The sequence below is a fragment of the Sorex araneus genome, chromosome 1, assembly GCF_027595985.1.
Source record: "Sorex araneus isolate mSorAra2 chromosome 1, mSorAra2.pri, whole genome shotgun sequence".
Lineage (NCBI taxonomy): Eukaryota > Metazoa > Chordata > Mammalia > Eulipotyphla > Soricidae > Sorex > Sorex araneus.
In genome coordinates, this window is record NC_073302.1 from 413521374 (window position 1) to 413543374 (window position 22001).

At 36.1% G+C, this 22001-nt stretch overlaps 1 protein-coding gene across 1 annotated transcript in view; it reads left to right on the top strand.

Annotated features, from left to right (window-relative positions):
* MDFIC (MyoD family inhibitor domain containing) overlaps nt 1-22001 on the top strand; it is a 95509-nt gene that overhangs the window by 34330 nt on the left and 39178 nt on the right. The window contains exon 4 of the mRNA XM_055138216.1: nt 20916-21191. Coding sequence (XP_054994191.1) covers nt 20916-21191 — 276 coding nt within the window. The remainder of the gene's footprint in view (nt 1-20915; nt 21192-22001) is intronic.

Sequence of the window (22001 nt, forward strand, 5' to 3'; positions counted from 1 at the left end):
GTTAAGACCAGATGGAATTTATTTGAGGAAGTTCTGAAGCACATCAATATTTCAGTTTGACTATATGTTAGGATGATTCTTCTTACAATAACTTAAAAAATAAACTTGCAAGGGAAACACTGAAGGCCCTTAGAGGCCAACTTTGGGACTGTTGTAGTATTTCAACTGGAATGGCTAGATGAGAGTAATGGCAGGGAGGATTGCCAGCAGTAAGGGTCCAACTTTTTGTGGGGATCAATGAGTGAAATCTATGGAGTAGGGAAATGGCAGCTACTATGAATGAGGCTAAGCTTTTTAGTTTTGACAAAATGGCATTTGCGATGAAAGGATAGTAAGGCAAAGGATTTAAAAATGTTTATAGAGCATTGAAAGGTCTGGACCATGGATGTCATACAGAGAAGAAGGTAAAGAAAAGGGCCTATTAAGTTCAAAAATAAAACAGAGAGGTTAAGAAACCCTAATTATTTTCATTCATTAAGAAATAGAAGAACATGCGTACAGATGAAGTAAATGAACAAGAAATGTGGGAGGAGAAGATTGATTTTAGAAATGGTATATGTCAGAGTTCTCAGGTAGAATGATCCTAAAAGAAGAGAAGCCTCAGGTATGACTATGAGGGGCTAGTCCAAAGTGCTAGGTTTGTATAACGTTTAGGAAGCTTTGTAAACATTTCTGTTTTTAACAGATTGGGAAACAAAATGTAGATTTTTTTTTGTTCGATTTGCATGGCAAATGAGAGGCAACACTTTGAATCTGTCTCTTGAACTCCTCTCTGAACCTGTTAATGGCTTAGAATTTAGCCATCTGGTTATGTATGTTTTGTTTTTCTTTAAGAAAATTATTTGTTGTAGTTCAATAGAGGAGTAACATTGATTTTTTTTTTAAGCTAAGGGCCTTGAAATGAAATCAGTAATAATCATTGATTGGAGCTACCTAGATGATGATGATGATGATGATGATGATGATGATGATGATGATGATGATGATGATGTTGTCTCCCAGAAGAGCACTTAAATCCAAGACACGTGCCTTAACCCCTGGACTAGCTCTCTGGTTCACCACTGATATTCTTTGTTGAAAACTTCTAAAGGATCTTCTCTATCTCTTCCAATAGAAACCCAAATTTGGACTTTAAAAAAAGATGAAAAAAATATATATACACACATATATATAATTTATCTTTGTGTATAGTTCGTACTAGGGAGACTGTATGTAGTTATATTTTTCCTTAATGGAAGGTATGTTTTCATAGTTGTTACTTATAGGAATTATATTATATTAAGTGGGACTATATTAAAAGGGAGGACTTTATATTCTTTATTATTTAGCTTTTTACCTTGATATGAATTATTATATAAAAATAATATTTTCAATGAAAATTCACCTATATGCCAAAAAAATATCAGAGTGAAGGCCCAACTCTTCAAAGTCAGAGTACAGTCACTTGTGATAAATACTTTAGGTTATAGGTAATTCAGGAAATTGAACTTCCTTCAGACTAAGCAAGAGATGGAGATGGATAGTTGGTGGCATGGGAGGCAGTATAAGATGACAATACAGATTTCTTGTTCAGAAATTAATATGAATTTAAGTATAGGACCTGGAGAGCATAAACCCAAAGTTAAGGAAGTAGATGCTGGTTTACAATACTGTCAATGGTAGGGTTTCATGCATAACTCATTCTAGCACCACACCAGAGTGTGCATTTCTTTCCACCGTTGTCCCAGTGTATACCACCACCCCCTTATACAGAGGTGGAGGTGAGCAAGCTTTGTGCTTAGGACTAATTCTTAGTTCCTGCTGTCTTTGAGTATTTGTTAGTCTCCTACGTTTTTTCTTTATAGCCCACTTATGAGAGAGATGATTCTACGACTGTCCATCTCCTTCTCTCAACATGATACAAGATTCACCCATGCAGCAGCAAATTGCATGACTTCATCTTTTCGTAATGCTGAGTAGTATTCCATTATATATATGTATATATATATATATATATATATATATTGTTGTTGTTTGTTTCTTTCTTTCTTTACCCAGTCATCTGTTCTTGTAAAAAATAATTTTTATCAAGGATTTGATTCTTAATTTTTGTGACTAAGTTAGAATTTGTTTGGATTAATTCAAGGCAGGGTGAACAGTTTTAGGCTATATCATCAGATCATTTTACTGTTAAGTTAGAGTCTTAAAAATCTGGGAAGTTGATATGCAGGGATGTGTGTGTGTGTGTGTGTGTGTGTGTGTGTGTGTGTGTGTGTGTGTGTAGAGCACCTTAATTCCCAGGAGGCCCTGAAAGTGAAATGGCAGGACCTTAAATTTAGTCAGTTGTTTAAAGTGCTGTTGAGTCACTATTTATACATGCTTTCTTCTCTACCTTCTAGCATGATTGATCCGATCCCTAACTAGGATCTTATTTTCTTCTAAGTGAAAGTTTCTTTTAATTTAAGATAGAGTGCTTATTTTAATTCCCTTGAGATCATGTTGATTGTTTCCCTGTGAACTCTAAGGACCTTACATCTGTTACTCTTAAGCCAGCTAACAAACATGGGCACGCCTTAGAATTGATTGCACTGAGTTCTGCTCTTTTCTAAGATTTCATATTACTATTTGGGGCTCCAGGTTGGCTCTGTGCTCAGGAGTCGCACCGAGGACTCTGAGGTTTCAGAGATTGAACTGGAGACAGCTGTGCTTAAGGCAAGTGCTACAGCCCTCTTACTAAGTCTCTGCCCTAATTCTAAAGTTTTAAAATCAGTAGTTGATTCTCACATTTCTTCCTCCTACTTTCCATCCTAGGGGCTCATTTCCTTCTTCACTTTCCTTGTCCTTTTCATGGTCAGCAGGAATCTGAAGATGGTCTTTCATTATTGCCCTACATTTCACAGTCGCATGCCAGATCTAACTAAGCTCATGTTGAAACCCAGGCAATAGATCACAGGAACAGTCTTCTAACTGCTAGCTCCAGAATGCTGCTGCTAAGGGTAAACACTCAAGGGAGCTTTAGTATTAATATGTCCTCTCTAAACTCAATTTGAGGGTTCCCTTCACTATTCAGATGCACTTTAATTTCTAGTTGATTTTCATTTTTGTACCATTCTATCTTTGTATTTTATGGCACTTACTGGTGTATAATGAGTCAGAATATATGCTCTTTCATCACCAAGACCCTTTAGGTAAGCATTAGCTACTGGGATTCAAATCCAAATCTGGTTAAATGATTGATACTTATCTCATTGTCATTTATATCCTGGAAGAATTACATGCAGTGAAATTGATCTTTTTTTTTTTTTACTGATAATTCACTTTTATCAATTAAGCCAGTGGCCTTTTCCCAGTCTTCTTCTTTTTTTTTTTTTTTCTGCATTTGGCAGGGCAGGCGTCCTCTCCTGCTACTCACTCCTGACCTCCTGTATCCCTGGCCGTACTGTCTTCCACTCAGTCCCTCAAATGGCCTTCGTTCCTTTCTGTCTTTGGACTTTTGCAAGGCTCCTACCAGGATTAGCTGTCACTTCCCGAAGAAAAAATCGTTTTTAGGTCTCTCAATCTAAAACATAGTTCTCTACTTTCTCATAGTACTTTTGTTTTGCAGTGGTTGGTTACATTTTTTAACTTTTTTCTAGTAGATGAATAACATCCACTGGCTTTATTTAAGTTACAGCTCCAGCAGTTAGTGGCATTTCAGAACATAGCAAATGTTTGGTAAACTATCTTGGGTGATGGATTGTGGGAATATATTTTTCTTTTCCTCCACTACTTCTTTTCATGACCTTTTGCTTGTTCTTCCCAAGGCATGCTCAGTATTTTCCTTCCCAAGCTCCACTCCCAGCCTTCTTTCCTGCTGCTTGTTTCTCTGTAGCTTCTGTGATTTCTCCCCACGCTGGGCCTCTAGAGCGTTTGTCTCCATCTTGCCTAACAAATTTGTTCTTGGGACAGTTTGCCTTGCATGCGGATTTGGTCCCACACCACATACAGTCCCCTGAATCTGCTAGGAGTGATCCCTGAGCACAGAGCCAGTAGTAAGTCCTGAGCACTGCTGAGTATGGCTAACTCCTGGTTCTGTGCTTACTAGGATCACTTTTCGGGTGGCCAAAAAAAAAAAAAAAACACCCTAAAATTGAAAATCTGACATACTTATCAACGATTGCTTGATTTCTTGATGTATTTGATTAAAATCAAGGCCTAGGTTATCTATGAGTCAGATATTTAAGTCTGAAAAAATTCTTTTACCTGTTGCCTGAGTTACAAATGCCTGCTATTTTTATCCTTCTGTTTTAGGACTGGATAAAAATTGGAATAAACCCTCTCTGTCAGTTAAAATTTTCTGGAATAAGCAGTCTTGCAATCAAGTGGCTGTAGGTAGATTGGAAGAATATCTTCCTAATTATTACACCTACAGTTTGTTCTTGGAGCAAAGCAAAGTCTATTATAATAGAGATATAGTTTACCTAAGAGTCATATTAATAAGTAAAAAAAAATCACCTTTTTGAATAATATATGAATTCATATGGTATCAGTGGTATCTAGGCATTTGGGGCAATACATAATTAGTTTCAATTCCCTTTGAGAAGGAGATGTGGATGTTAAAATAAATTGCTGATGAAGCATATACTTTGGAGAACAGTGTATTTGGAAACTTTGTGCAATATCAGCTATTTCTTTCAATGGTATGGAAATATAGCATAAGACAGAAGATTTATTAGGGCAAGTCTAAACCATTCTTACTGTATAAAAGTTCATAGTATGCTCATTTAGGAATAGTGACAAAAAACAAGAATAATAGCAAATATTTATAGTCTTGCTTAGAAAATCATTAGTTCTATACAATTGCTGGCACCATTGTTTGTAGCCAACAAACCAATAGTAATCATTTGCTTATGTCAAAATAATCATAACACAATATTTCAGTATTTTTAAAGGCTTGGTCATTTCACTATTACGTGCTACTCTTTTACAAAACACTGAAGAATGGACCCACTCTGGAAAAATCTGCACTTGGCAAAAAAGATTTAGAATTGTGAAACAAATATATTCTGAGAGAGGAAGGAAGAAATAGAATTTGGAGCAAACTGATTTTATTAAGCCAATATGAAAAACTGCTTCTATGGAAGTAACTATTTTGCTATCAGGAGTAAATACTGAATACTAAACTGTTCTTGCAGTGTAGAATATCTAATCATTTTTCACCTTGAGGGAATTGTTTGAAAGGGTTTGGTTTTATATTAGAAAGTAATTAGGGTAAAATGCATACAATATATGTAATATAGGGCCCTATGCAAGCATAATTTATAATCCGCTCTTAATTTTATGGAGCAAACAAAATTTTGTACACTTTCATCTGTTACCCGAGTCTTTAAAGTTAGTATGTTAATATAGGTTATCATGGTAATCTTAAATATTCAGTTTTCTTCCAGTATAATAGAGATGTTTAGCCAAGTCTTCATTAGCTTTCATCGTCTTCCTTAGCTTCTTTTGGTAAACTTTGGGCTCGTGGTCAGTTTCTTATCCCCATTAAGCCTACAGAAAGTGAGGTGTTATAGTAATCACTATTCTTCAGGTTAATTTTTCTGATGATAACTTCTATAGTTTAAAATAAAAACATTTATATGTTACAGTTCACAGAGTACATGCTTAATGTGCAAATAGCACAAATGTGTTGTTTCGTTTTCTGCATTTAATTTTGAGCGATAGCACAGCGGGTAAGGCATTTGCCTTGCACGTAGCTGAGCTGACCCTGGTTTGATTCCTCTGCCCCTCACAGAGAGCCCAGCAAGCTACGAGAGTATCTCCCCCACACAGCAGAGCCTGGCAAGTTACCTGTGGCATATTCGATATACCAAAAAACAGTAATAACAAGCCTCACATTAGAGACGTTACTGGTGCCCCCTCGAGCAAATCAATGGACAGGGGATGACAATGAAGCTAAAAACAAAAACCCAACCACTACTTCTTGCAATTAAATACGCAATCGGATAACAAGTTTTAAGAATCAGACTTTACAGTACAAACAGGCTAAGTAAAGGTTTACTTGCATAGTAATCTCATTGCCAATAATGACAGATTTTTGTGCCCAGTTTAGTGTGTTACACACAAAACTATAATAAAGCCTTGAAAAAAATCAGTAAATGTATAAACCTAGAATGGCATTTCCATCAGGACACAGAAAACATGAAGTCATTGAGCTCTTCTTTTTTTTTCTCCTTCGAATGGTTTTGAATGTCTTCTTTTGAATTGGTATTATTTTTGCTTTTTTTAGATATTAATGCAAGGGCAAAAATATTTGTGAGTGGTCTGTTTGGAAGAGAGTCTCATTATTTCTAACTTTACCCTCAGTGTATCCCTATGCTTTTGGGACCAAACTGTATTAAACATTATCTCTTGGAAATTGTAATAAAAAGTTTCATTATCTAGATAGCTTAATTTGTTCAAGTCTTCATTAAAGCTACTTCAGCTTTGAGAGTTACCAGTGAGTTGGACGGGATGTGCCGGATGCAATCCATTCTACTATGCCTTGCAAGCTAATAGCTGAAGTCTCACACTGTTAATGATTATGTGTGAAGACTTTGGAAGGGCTCGCAGTGTCACTGATGACAGATACAGACATAGCAGATGCTTTTTAAAGGTAAGGCAAAATGCACATGTGGCAAGTTAATTAGCTTGACTCCTATATTCTAAATAGACCCCAAATAATATAGCCTTTGGAGGAAAGGCGCAAATGAAGTGATGGCCAGAAACTTGACTGACTTTGCAGCCGGGCCATTTAATCAGAGTAAGACTTCTGGTCAGGCATAGTAAAGGGATGACAGGCAACACCGGGACTTGGAGACCTTGTATTATGTGGAGAAGGTAAGGGGTTGAGTCACATGATTTAGATTCTGATCCTACCCAGATCTCATTATCTCTGGGACACAGGGCAGGTCACTCTTGTCTTTCAAGCTTAATTTCTGCATCTTTAGGATAGAGAGAGAGGCAATAATCCCTTCTGCGCAACTTCATGAGGTTAATGAAGAGTCAGGCATGAGAATCGAGATGAAATAATCTTAAGTATCAGTTTGTAAATGGATATTAGTTATAAATCGTGATGAGAAGTAACTTATAATGGGAACTAGACGGGACCCTTTTGAGTTGTGCCTGGAAAATCAGAAACTTTTTTAACTGCCTATTCAGGCAGATGCAAAAATACTAAGAGCAGAGTATAAGCCAAAAAAAAAAGAGTGGAAGGAAATTCTCTCTAGTTATCTAGGAGTTAGGGCTGGAGTGATAGCACAGCGTGTAGGGTGTTTGCCTTGCACACAGCCGACCCAGGTTCAATTCCTCCGTCCCTCTTGGAGAGCCCGGCAAGCTACCGAGAGTATCCCGCCCACACAGCAGAGCCTGGCAAGCTACCTGTGGCGTATTCAATATGCCAAAACCAGTAACAACAAGTCTCACAATGGAGACGTTACTGGTGCCCACTCAAGCAAATCAGTGAGCAACGGGATGATAGTGATATAGTGACAGTGATAGGGGGAAAAGTAAAGTACCTTAAAAAAAAAACCCTGCTTTGCATGTTGCCAAACCTGTTTTGAACCCTGGCACCATATGATCCCCCAAGCATTACTGATGCCCTTTGCCATGAGTAATGGCTTGGGAGCACCCTCCCCAAACTCCCTGCCTCCCTCCAAAGACAGAGAGAGAGAGAGAGAGGAGAGAGAGAGAGAGAGAGAGAGAGAGAGAGAGAGAGAGAGAGAGAGAGAGAGAGAGAGAGCCTTAAAATATATGCCATCAGCTTATCCCACTGTCAGGTGGGAACCTGACACTCCTGTAAAACTAGAACCACTGTTGGTTTTATTTTGGTATTAGTTTATTAGTACTTAGGGTTCTCTTCTTTTTTCATCTTCTTTTTTAAAAAAAAAAAATTGAAACCACTCAGACTGCATCCTCTCCTCACTATCCCAAGGGAAGAGAAGGGCTTCCTACTGGTTCTGTGCTCAGGAGTCACTCCTGATGGACTCGGGACACTATATAGATGCTGATTTTTGACTATGGGTTGGCCCTGAGCAAGGCAGGCACCCTGCCTGTTGTACTATCTTTCTTTCTCCGATTCTTCTTTATTTTAAAATTTGTTTCCAGATTTATATGAAAGGAAATATTTAAGAAAAGTATACTATATTTTGTATTGCAAAACAATAAAAATATATTGATATAAGAATATCACAAAAACTAGTTTACAGCTTTTGTTTAGTACTTTACGAGTTTATTGAGAAAATGGAACAGATTTGGCCTTACTTTTTGTTGGTTGTCATGGTCACTTCGTACACATGTGCTGCTGACATGCCTAGCGTAGAGCAGAGATGCTTGGAATTTGTGAAATAAGGAATTGTTGGCCGGAGTTGTGATAAAGAGCATTAAATCACAACTGTGATTCTTTCAGGCTAATCTTGCTTCCCATGAATTCTACTTACCTTCCCAGTCACTGTCACTGTCATCCTGTTACTCATCAATTTGCTTGAGTGGGCACCAGTAACGTCTCCATAGTGAGACTTGTTGTTACTGTTTTTGGCATCGAATACACCACAGGTAGCTTGCCAGCCTCTGCCCTGCGGGCGGAATACACTTGGTAGCTTGCCGGGTTCTCTGAGAGGGATGGAGGAACCCAGGTCGGCCGTGTGCAAGGCAAACACCCTATCCACTGTGATATCACTCCAGTCCCAAAATGTGAGGGCGTGAGGATGCGAGGACAGTCTGACTGTGACATATGTCACCCCATCGTTCAGGGTTGATTTGGCTGATCTGGCTGCCTAGGTGGGTGTCCCCTTCCTCAGCGTTCCATGTGCGTCCCTTGGTGTACAGTATACAGTACTCATATTTATAATTATAAAAAAAAAGAAAACGATTTAAATGATGTTAATGGATACTATCTAGAATAAAATGATAAATCACAGGTCTCATAATGAAAATTGTCTTTAGATTGTTTCTTCCAGATTGTTTTCCTGAATATTATTTCACAAATAGATGAATATGTTGTCTTTCTATGTGTTGACAATGAATTACGATCTATACACTTGTAGTATTAGTTGGATGGCATGGAAATCACTGGGTTTAACTTCCAGGTTTTTTCAAATAATCAACTGAAACTAAAAGATGTAAGCTTTTTGTTGATCGTACCAAGGTAATTCTTGGCAAAAGTAAGGCTAAGTTGTTTTGTTTTTTTTTTAAAGTCATTGTTAAAGAAAATAATCAACACTTATAATTTATACACTACAGTGTGGGATTTGAAATGCATAGAAAATAATCAAATTATCACCAGAAATTAATAGGAACTCTTAAGACCTCAGGTAAATTAATTTACTCAATTTACTGTCCAATTGCCCATTTTTGTTGTCCCCGAAGAGTTTGCCTTTATGATAGAAAACTGTACTTGGTCAGCATTTTACCCAGCTACAGTTCCTGCTAGAATTACGATTCTCTAGTGCAGTGCACGTGGCATGAGATAGGGGAATCTCAGGAGATGGAGTATGATTTTTGAAACCACATAAGATATTACTAAAGGGGTGTGTGCTGCTTAAATAAACCCTGTGGAGCTTGGTAAACGGTTGAGAGTTACTGCTAGAAAATTGTGTTTTAATTGAGTAGAGGAATTTGATTCTAGAAATTGGAATAAAAAGTGAAGATAAATATATGATAGTCCTATTTCTAAAATCCGAACAGATTTATAAGAATAGTAACAAGATTCCCTCCCAGCCATTCATTTTACTATTAAAGAACATCAACTAATTCATGCTGTTCTCTCTCGCCTCAGAACAATTTTCACCCTATTTCAATATAAATAGATTTGTACATTTCAGAGAAATGGATGTATGTGTTTCTTGGAAAGTAATTTAAGGATAATGTTTTTATAAATGTTTCCTAATTTTCCAGTGTAGTTGTATTTTACATTTATATACAGTGACGGCCCCTTTATGAAAACTCTTAAGAACTCTTTTATTGAGAGTGCCTTGGTGTACAGTATACAGTGATTATTTATGCCAGCTTTGCTCATTAAGGTGAGAATAATTTATCTTAGTATTTGGTTTGTGTGTAAAAGAAGCACAATTTGTGAAACAGTATTACTAGGAGTTTTTAAAGAAGCAAATTCCATATTTTTTCTGTTTATTAATGCTTTGCATTTGAATTAGTTACCACTTATAGATCCAAAGGGCTAAATATTCTCTAGTCATACTAACTTTTGGTCAGTTTGGTTAATGTGCTGAGCCTCGTCCTATTTCATGGCTTGAACTCCTCTTCTCCTTCCCCATGCAAGATCCTTCTTCATCAGGTCTCCTTGAAATGCTTTTACCGACTATTCAAACCAAAGTAAATTCCCTAGTTATTTTCTCTGACCGTTAGTATTTTCCCTTTTTAAATACTTACCATGATTTCAAAATGTGCATTCTGTTATTTATATATTCGAAGTCTTTAGTTCCTTTAGGTAGTATGAACAGTTAATTAATATTACCTTGGGGCTGGAGCAATAGCACAGCGGGTAGGGCGTTTGCCTTGCACGCGGCCGACCCGGGTTCGATTCGCAGCATCCCATATGGTCCCCTGAGCACCGCCAGGAGTGATTCCTGAGTGCAGAGCCAGGAGCAACCCCTGTGCATCACCAGGTGTGACCCAAAAAGCAAAAAAAAAAAAAAAAAAAAAAAAATTAATATTACCTTAAGTAGTATTAACATTGTTAATTAATGGTGCTTTAAGTAGTGTTAAAACTGTTATATATTAGTTCTCTGAATTATTGGTAATATAATATGACAAAAAACATAATTTCACATAATTTCATATATATATAAGATGCACTCCCAGTCACTTTTTATAAAGCATATTTCTTACTAGTTTCAGTTGTATTTTTTGAAGAATTTTTTGCCTGCTGTTGGGAAAATAGATCATATTCTTCTAAATATTGGTGAGATTAATATGAGGCCTGTGGGGATTTGACATTCTTTTTTAAATTTTTTAATTGAATCAGACCATATAAATTATACAATGATTGTGGGTTTTAGAGTTTTTTGAGGATGAATATACTTTAAACAGATTCTGAAAATTAGGTGAATTAAGTAGAACTTAAATTCTAGCAAGGAGATAGGGGAGACAGTGATTAGGCGTGTGTTGTCTTTGTTTACTTCTCCAGGTGAGCAATAGGTAATTATGGTGAGTTTGTTTCAAAATAACTGACCTTCGGAGCTAGAGAATTAACGTTATTGCTTCTACATTTTTTAAAGTGACCTTAGCTCAGATTGGAGTAGACATTCACAAATGCTAGTACTTGAATGTAGCACTTACTACAAAGAGGCACGGTGGTTGATCACTTACCTCTTTCCCTTATAACAGTGAGGGAAACATTAAATAAGAAAACTGATGCAATAAGGAAGACAGTGACCATAAAAAATTTGTGAAGTGAGTGAGGGTAGAGCTGCCCTATGTTTGGATTTTTGTTTTTTGAATTTTTGTTTGATAAGACAATAAGAAATATAAATTCAGTGAGGGTAATATCTTTGTAAATGTGTTTATTGTATATCCCTTTGCCTAGAAGAGTGGCAGCACTGTAATTATATACTCAACTAATTATTATAAAACAATTTATGATAGTTTCTATCAGTTGAAACTGATAGATATAGTGAGTTGGAGAAAAAAACTTGTATAAATATTCTTATACAAGTTTTATAAATATTCTTATACAAACTTGTATAAATATTCTTCATTTTGCTAATCCTGAAGTGTGTTAAGAATTGGTTCCTTTGTTTAGCCATTTCCTGATGCTTGTGTTTGACCAAATTTTTTTTTTTTTCCCCATAGACATTAAAATCATTTCAATACCTTGGTAAAGACAAGAACCTAAAATTAACATCCCTAAATAAGAAGTTTTAGGGCGTTAGTAATTAGAGGTTTTAAGAGGTGGGAGTAGAGATTTCATATTAGGAAATTACAAGATGTTAGTATAGAGGAACCGTTAGTTTTACTGTTTATTTATGTACTGAAAACTTTCTATTATGCTTCAGTGAGGATCTGTTGGATATAAAAGTGATTGGAAACTTTGTATATCTGAATCTACCTTGGCAGGTTTAGATAACTGTGTACTATTTTTCTGAATACTGTTGTTAGTTTTATGTGATAACTGCTTGTTTATTAATTCCTGATGGAGGAAACATGCCAGAATCTGCTATAGTGATTGGATATAATCATTAGAACCATACAGTCATAGTCAGTTCTGAAAGGTTTGGGTTTTTGTTTTGTTTTTTGTTTTGGGGCCATATCGGCGGTGCTCAGGGCTTACTCCTGGTTCTGAGCTTAAGGATCACTCTTAATGGAATGATCAGCTTATGGAATTTGGGTCAGCCAGGTGCAAGGCAAGTGCCTTACTTACTTAAGACCCCAAATCCTTGTGTAGAGGCTACATTTTCAGACTATATTGGAAGAACATCATCTGTAATGTGAGTTGTTATTAAAACTAAAGCACAGAGTTTCCTTTGTGTAAGACCATATCAGAAAGGAATGTATAGTACAGCAAAAGGCCATGCCAAAAATAAATACTTAACAGTGCATTTTGAGAGTGACATGCTCTTAAAACTCCGGGGAATTCATGATAATAAAACCCCCTTCTTTGCATAAGTTTCTATAAATAAGTTTACGTTTTAAGTTTTCAGTTAGCAATTGACCAAATTTCATATCATCTAACAGAACTTTATTTGCATTTCTACTACTCTAGCCTCAAAGAGATATCAGTTTAACTTCCATATTAAGTTGGATTTACTTTGATTAAAGGGAAGGAAAAAACTTTTCAGATATGTAATTTGATACTGAGTTTCTTCTGCTGCTTTCAAAAAGGTCACTTAAGTAGTATTTTTAAATCATTTCCCTACATACAGTATGATATCTGTAACTGGATCTTTAATTCCCTTGTTATAGCAGAGAAAATTTCTTGAATCCTAGCTACAGTTCCACCATCCTCATATTATGCTTTTACAGCAATTCCCTGGACTCATGAAGGTGAAGGATGAAGTTTAAAATGGTTTTGAATACCAAACTGTTGCTTGATTTATTCAGAAAGGTTGTTTTATACCGGGATCAAGTGACAGCTTAAAAGCTAGTATAATTCATCATCATCAGTTAATTTTCACTGGGTGTCCACTGGGTGCTGAACATTGTACAAGACTCTTTGTCAGCATGTGTGTACCTGATAAGGTTGATGGGATGCTAAGAAAATGGAATCTTGTCCTTAAGGCCTAGCTATATAATCAAAAAGCAAGTCAGCAAATACCGGCTTGTCAAGTTCCGTGTCCAAAATACATGTAATGTAAATTACTTTTTTTTTTTGAGGAATTTTTGTCAGTAAATTTAGGTTTCACTCTTATTAATATATTTTGTCTATATTTAACCATAAATGAAGGGGGTGATATTGGTTGAACCAAGAGTAGGTATCTGTTGTGGTCTAGCTCTTGACCAATGCACACAGATCCTTTATGTTCCTGTATATATATTAGCCATGGTAGTCGTTCCCCAATGAGGTGCCATTATTCTTCACTCTAATACAAATGTATTTTGCAGATTCTCTTTTAAGTAGAGAAAAAACAGAGGCACTTCTGGATGATGTATTATACAGTGTAAGAGGTCATTTCATTGCTCTCTGTTTGAGCTCGGTGATGTTTATTTCTCCTCTGAAGTGATTTACATATCTGAGCAGTCAAGTTTGGATGTTGCTTCATTTGATTCTGCAGCTTATGTTTTTAAAAAGTCCTGGCTGTAGTGATGAAGTTTAGAATGATTGCAGTAGAAACTCACGTATAATACTGGTCTAAGGAATAAGCCACATTCCCCAGGCTAGGGCATAGAATGGAAGACTGTATGTCCAGAGATGGTCATACCATTATCTCACTGAATTTCTTCCCTTTATCATGTCTTAAGTTCTGTCATCAGTGACTGTACTTACCCTGGGATTATCAAAGAAATGTTTCTTTGTTGGTTGTCCTTTATGGCCTTGCCTATAATGTATAGTAGTTGGCATTTGTACAAATAGGATCAAATTTATCATTCATTTGAAGCTATAAAAACAAGTATTACAGAAAACTACACATGGAGAGGGTATAGTAAAGATCTTTATTTTCTTTCAGAAACATAATACATGCACATCTTAAAGGAACACATAAGTTACCTGCCTGAATGAGCCCTTACGTATGAATTTATTTTTTTTTGTTGTAATTTTCCTGGGCTGGAGCAATAGCACAGCGGTAGGGCGTTCACCTTTCACTCAGCCAACCCATGTTCGATTCCTCTGCCCTCTCGGAGAGCCCGGCAAGCTGCCGAGAGTATCGTGCCGGCACAGCAGAGCCTGGCAAGCTACCTGTGGCGTATTCGATATGACAAAAACCAGTAACAATGTCTCACAATGAGAGACAGTTACTGGTGCCCACTTGAACAAAATCGATTAGCAACGGGGTGACAGCGACAGTTGTAATTTTCCTAAGAAGTGCAAGGTATAGTGTTTGCTACCCTCCCCCCCAAAAAAAAATGATTTACATTGATTTACTCCTAGTAACATAGAATTTTAAAAATAAAATTTAAATAGTAAATTTGAAAGAAATGAGGGGAAACTTAGGGGAGAGTAAAGAAAAGTAAAAACAATAGGAAAAGCAAAAACACTAGGTTGGATCTGGGCAATTAAGCCTGTCGTAGTCCAGAGGATTCTGTCATTGTCACCCATTTTGCTTATGATGGTCCTAATGTCCAGGGAGATGAAGTAACTTTTTCAAGTATATAGATCTGGACTGGAGCAATAGCACAGCGGGTAGGGCATTTGCCTTGCACGAGGCTGACCCAGGATTGATTCCTCCGTCCCTCTCGGAGAGCCTGGCAAGTTACCGAGAGTATCGTGCCCGCACGGCAGAGCCTGGCAAGCTACCCATGGCATATTCGATATATCAAAAACATTAGTAACAAGTCCTGCAATGGAGACGTTACTGGTGCCCGCTCGAGCAAATCGATGAGCAACAGGATGACAGTGATACACTGAACCATTATAAAGGTTAAGGCACTTACCTTGTATATGGCTGACTCTGAATCCCCTACACAACCTGAGCCTCAAGAGAGATCCCTTAGCACAGAGCTAGGAGTCAGCCCTGAACACTTCAGGGTGTGGCTCAAAACCAAAACCAAAACAAGTGTTAAACTTGACGGAGTGGCAAGCAGATCAACTGGATGTGATGTTTCCAGAAGACAAAGCCCCCTGCATCCTGCTCATTAACTCAGTCATGTAGTCAGAGATTCTAAATGATCAGTGTTCCACATCCTGTCACGATACTAAAATATGTTTAGTGGTTAGTATTTGCATTAAATAAAATGGAGGTGGAAATTGCTGTTTGTCGTGAAAGAATTCATAAGCTCAAATTGTAAACAAAATTTTAAAAGTCAGAAGGATTTTGCAGGAGAACTGGAAAGCAAATAGAACAGAAGTTTCTAGACTTTCTGTTAGGATGCAGGTGCCATATGGGATCTGTGCACTGAGGAAAACTTGCACCAGGCTGATGAAGAGTTGGCCATTAGTCATAATTTATAACAATATGCATGCTTGTCACATTGATGAATATTGAAGTTATTTTTAATGGTCTTATTGTATATAAATGCAAATTGTATCCATTTATAATAAAACACTTGTAAATATGTGTGTGTTTCCTACAGAAACCACACAATCAATAGTGGGACTCAACAAAAGTTTTATAACTCTCCTGGGACAAATCATTTATATTTACGGCAAGCCATTTTCCCTTCTCCATATTCTATTTTCGTCATTTTATAACTGGTCATTTGAAGTTCTAGACATTTAATTTTGAGTTTTTGTACGTGTACAACAGCTCTTTACATGGCATGACAATTCATTTGTAGTTTTACTAAATTTTAGTAGATAGACTGGGGACTGGAGATAACTTACACATGCTAATAGATTATATGCTATAGCAACATACTGCTTATATAATATGATACTAAAGCAGCTGTAGTTTCAAGTATAGTTCCTCATAGGTAAAATATCAGCCAACTTTAAAAAATATTATCCAAGGTAGTTCATATTATGTACTCATTACTCCCATATTTACTATTCTTATTGAAAATGACTAGATTTAATTCTGTTGGTTTCCTTCCTGATTGAAAACATTTGGACAAGCACAGTATTTCTTAAGATATTTGTAACGATTCATTGTGGGTTATTAAAATTATAATCATGCTGCACTGTGAGCAATGATTTAAAAAAATCTTTACACATATGATAAGCAGGTGACTGATGCTACCCAGGTTTGAAGATGGTGAATGTTCATATAACTGGTATTTGAAATTTTGATGTGTATTGCATTTATTGCCAAATATCATGAATAATTTTTTTTGCTCATATAGACCAAGTTTAAAATGGGATCTTTTGTAGAAGCACCCATCCTGTTTAGAATGATATAACAGATGCTGAATGTTCACATATCAAACAAAATGCCAGCTTTCTGTAGAAAAGAGGTGTCAAAAAGTTTCTTTGTACCTTTAACGCATGTGATTATGTAGTACAAAATGCAGAGTTTGTAAAATTTCTTGAATATACAGGCAAAAAAAATGAATAATTCAAAACAACTCATAAGTTCTACATTCTATTGTCCCTTTATAACGCAGGCAGAAGATAGCAGTGCGCTCCCAATAGAGCTGAATTTGCACAAGTTACACCTCTGAAAATGCCAGATGGTCTATGGTCTACTTTTGAGAGCTGTCACATATGTAAAGATTTGAAAAAAGAAAGACAGCTGAATGAGAGCAGTGGATCATTAAAAGGAGCGTGAGGGTCCCTAGGCATCACTTGTGTTTTAAGAAGCATCGTTTCACTCCCATGTTAGTGCTTTTTTTTCTTTTAAAGCCATACACAACTTTTATACAATAATGAAAATAAATCGAGTAGCTACAGTTTAATCAGTGAGACCATTTTGTTCCTTTTTCAGGAAAAAAAATTATGATTCTTGACTTGGTTCTAGTTGTGATTTTATTATAGGATTCAAGTCATACCCATGAAAATTTTATGCTTAACTATCTTTTGAGGTGACTAATAGAGTTACTGTTTATTCCATTTTGGTTTGATTTATATAATGCATGCATATGACAAAATTATAAGAATAATTTTAATGTGCAAAATGGAGCTAAGAGCTAATATTATTCTATCTAACTACAGTACGAATTATACATTGTAAAAATTAGATGACAGTGAAACATAAATTAATGGGCTATTATTTATCTACCAATAGAATTCAATATTGGATATCATTTTGAAGACTGAAATGTAGGTAAATTATTAAGGAGCTTGCACATAATCATTTTAATAGTAGAAAATGATCATATCGGTCAGTTTTAGAACTTGGCAACAAAACACAGTTGTCTTCTGTCACCTTATTTTTTATTTATTCATTATATGATAGAGAATATTAATTACATAATAGCTCTAAATGTATTTTGGAATATGAACTTTGACAGGACATTTATAAATTGATCAGTCTCTTCAGCATTAGTAGATGGCATTTCAACTTAACCAAGCTCTTGGGTTGCTTGAATTATTATTTTCAGAGAAAATGTGGCCCCAAACATTCTACTTTTGGGTATATGATTACAGGAAAATCCTCTGAAAAGAAACACACACTGAATTAGGTTTAACTGATGACATCTCATTAAATACATAATGCATAACTAGGTTTACATTTCAAGCAGTCATTAGGATGTAATCCAAGTTGATACAAGAAGTTATGGGAGCAGCAATTTATCTTTGATCAATTGGTTGTATACCAATAAGAAATACTTTTTGTAGATGCCTTGACTGCTGATGTTAGCTATGATAATGGCATATCTAGCTTTTAAACAGTAATAATTATATTATGTTTTTTGCCAGAAGCCAGAAAAAACATATTTTACATTATACGATCACATTTTGGTATTCTCAAATATTTTAGTCATAAATATTATTTAAGATAGTTATTCTTTATCTCTGGAGAACAAGGAAATTGTAAGAGGAGGTGATATATTTTCTAAATTAAGCACTGGATATTAATGTTATTGACAGTGTAAAGCATACTATTGTTAAGTGAAAAAATAATGAATCTGCCCTTTTTCTTGAAATGTGTTTTCATGAATCGAATGTTTTGATTATTAAGATGTTTTTCTTCAAGCTATATAGGATATGTGAACAAGAAATAAGTAAACAAGGTTTGCCTAAGTCTTACTCAAATACAAACTGTCATCTTTGTCAAAAATATATATCAAGCCATAGCTATTTCCCAGATCTTTATCAGTGTCTTTTAGACATTTTCAGTGCCATGTGAAAGAGTTAGTTCTTGATAGACTGTTTTTTTCTAAATGGAAGAGTTCTTGTTTTGAGATTAAATTACCCTTCCCATAACCCTTTATCCCATAGATCTCCCCAGTTGTGGAATTTATGAATGTGATTTCATATTCAGTAATTCAAATTCTACAACTTTTTCTTACCCGCTTAAGTATTTTGTTAATGATTCTTGAATAGTCTTTCTTAGACACTGTTGGATTGACTCGTTTATATCCATAAATAAGTCTGTTAGAAATTTTTTAGGACTCATACAAAGTAAATTTTTGAAAATGAACATGTTGTCAGAATTAACATATCTCTGCATTTATTAGGATTTTCTTCCATGCTCTTCATGCCTTATAATTTCTGACATAAAATCTCTGCCTATTGTCTAGCTTCATTTCTATAAACTCAGAGCGGCTTTTTGGGTTTGTTTATTTTTCTTTCTATTTGACTGTGAAGAGCTAATTTTTCTTGCATAGTTATAATTAGTTGATGTTGTAATTATAGTTACTAATTCGTAACTAATAATTTGTTACTGTTGGCATATGAGACTATGATGAATTTTTTTTTTTTATGGGGGATCACACTAGGCTTTTGAGCAAACCAAATCTTGCTCATGGTTCTCTTTGGCTCTCTGTTCAAGCATCCCTCATGGTGGTGCTCAGGGAACCACTCATGGTGTCAGAGCTCAAACCAGGGCAGAGCCTTAAACTTTTGCACTGTTGCTCTGGCACAGCTTTGTACATTTTAATCTGAGTGATTTGTATAGAAATATTTATAAATTATTTGGTCTTATGGTTCCTTAGATTTTTTACAAACTGTTCAAATCATATGGAATTCTCAAAATTTTCCTTCTTTCAGAACTTTCGGTTATTTCTTATTTAAAAAAAAAAATTTTATTAGTGAATCACCATGGGGTACAGTTACAGATTTACAAACTTCTGTGCTTTCGTTTCAGTCATACAACGATCGAGTACCCATCCCTCTACCAGAGTACCCAACCCTCTATCAGTGCCCATTCTCCACCACCAATGATTCAGTATCCCTCCCCCCAATAGCCCTCTTCCATTCCTCCTCCCTCCCCCACCTCTGTGGCAAGGCATTCCCTTTTGTTCTCTCTTTCCTTTCTGGTGTTGTAGTTTGCACTAGAGGCATTGAGTAATCATTGTGTTTGATCTGTAGTCTACATTCAGTTTGCATCTCCCAACCTGAGCTGGTTCTCCAAATACCCTTTACTTGGATGTTCCCTTCTCTATCTGAGCTTCCTTTTCCCCCAGCATTTGAGGACGGCTTCCAAGCCATGGAGCAAACCTCCTGGTCCTTATCTCTACTATTCTTGGGTGTTAGAATCCCATTCTGTTATTTTATATTCCACAGATGAGTGCAATCTTTTTAGGTCTCTCCCTCTTTTTCTGACTCATTTCACTTAACATGATACTTTCCATGTTGATCCATTTATATGAAAATTTTATGACTTCATCTTTTCTAACAGCTGCATAGTATTCCATTGTGTAGATGTACCAGCATTTCTTTAACCAGTCATCTGTTCTTGGGAACTAGGTTTTTTTCCAGATTTTGGCTATTGTAAACAGTGCAGCAATGAACATAGAATCTCCACCATAGTATTACATAAAAGAGATGAAAGTGGGCTTTCATCTGAAAAGTGGGCTATTCTGAAGCATGTGTTCCTATTTAGAAGCATAGCTTCTAAAAAAATTGGCGTTTAATTATGGTAGAAGTGTTTTTTGTCAAGTTATTTTCTAGTCTTAACATTTCATAAATGATTACCAAATCAAGTTAAACAATAAGAGTAGAAATTATTCTTTCGCAGAACTTCAAGTGAAACTAAAAGAAAAACCCAAAACCTCCATCTCTTTTTATGTTCAACTTTGATGTCTTGAATTTGATGTCTTTTCCTTGCGTCTCTAAAGTAACTGAGTAGTTTATCATTATCATAGTTATTGAAATACTACTGTGTCTTTAGCTTCCATGGGTCACATAAAGCAATCAGCATTTGATGAAAAGTATTGATTTACTTTTTGAGATTTCCGTCTTTATTTTTCTTTGGATTTGAGGCACTCCTGACTATGTTCAGGAGTTCTAGGCTGATTTCCTCAGCCTGGAAAGTTTAGGCCTTTCTCCTGGTTCTGTGCTCAGGGATCACTGCTGGCAGGGGTCAGGGGATAATTTGTGACTCTGGGAATCCAGAGGACAGTCAGTGCATGTAAATTACATGTAAAGTTATTGTTTCAGAGTTAAGATTTCCACTGTATTGTTTATCTGGAAACAGACTTCTAACTTTAGTTAAAAAAATATAAATCCGATATATCCTCTTGCTTCTCTTTCTAGATCGCTCTGTAAAGTCACCTTTGATAATCTCTGATCCCATTTTTCTCCTTAGTAAACATGCCTTTTCTGTATTCATGTTTTTTCAGTGATTTCCTTTCTTTCCTTTTCCTCTTGATTTGGAATCTCATGGGTTAGAACCTAAAAGTGTCTGTAACTAAATGCAGTTTGGTTATTTTCAAACATTGATGTCTTAATGAATGAACTTTTCCCTTTTTTTTCCCCAACTTAGCCCAACCTCAGCGCTTGCCTCAGCTTCAGACTTCAGCACTGGAAGCGAGTGAGGAAGAAACGAGCAAGATAAAGAATGGCCACACCAGCCTGAGCAATGGAAATGGAATCCACCATGGGGCCAAGTCTGTATCTGCAGATAACCGAAGACTTTCGGGACCTGTTTCTCAAAAAATGCATAGAAAAATTCAGTCCAGCTTGTCTGTAAACAGCAATATCAGTAAGAAGAGTAAAGTAAATGCTGTCTTTTCCCAGAAGACAGGCTCTTCACCTGAAGGTAAGTTTGAGATATATGCATATTTTATTTGACCAGATGTATAATCAGATTCATTAATAATTGACCAAACAAACATAAATGAAGAATCTTGCTTATCCTTTAGACAAACAAAAAATTTGGTCAAGTGTAACTTAACTTTCCCAGAGGAAAGCACAGGCTTGTGAGGAAAGGAGAGGAAGCACTGTTGACTGACATTCTACTTTGATATAGTCTAAATAGTCATCTTGTGAATAGAACGCCTGCACCTTCTTTGATACTGCATTTGAAAATATGACACAGGCGTTTGATGACATGCAATTTTTTTTTCCTGATTCAATCTGCTATTTTGTGTTTTAGAGATAAGACGACCTGTTTGTGTATTTATTTATTTTAATATTTTGCAAATCAGTTTTTAAATATGCAAAAGCTGAAACAAGGAAAGATTTGGCAGTTTCCCTGTTCCTGCCAGGCTGTGGACTGGGCGATCGCTGTTGCTTGATCGAGCAGGAACTTCTCAGAGGATCTGCTCACAGCATGGTGCTCATCCCGCCCTCCTGCTCTCATCTCTCCTCCCCTCGAGGCCAGAGGCTGTTTCTCCGATTTCTCTGACCTCTCTGGAAGGAGTCTTACCTCCTCACTTCAACCCTGCCAGGCTTCCCTGCAAGATTAAATACTATGAACCTGAGAAAATGTTTCTTTATCAAAACTTAAATTTATCTGATGATAATGGGTTTTGGACCTATAGACGCCTTTTATAAATAAAAGTAACTTAATCTGGTATTTAAAAAAGAAGTGTGCTTCTCCACATACTGTTCCAAATTTCTCCCTGCA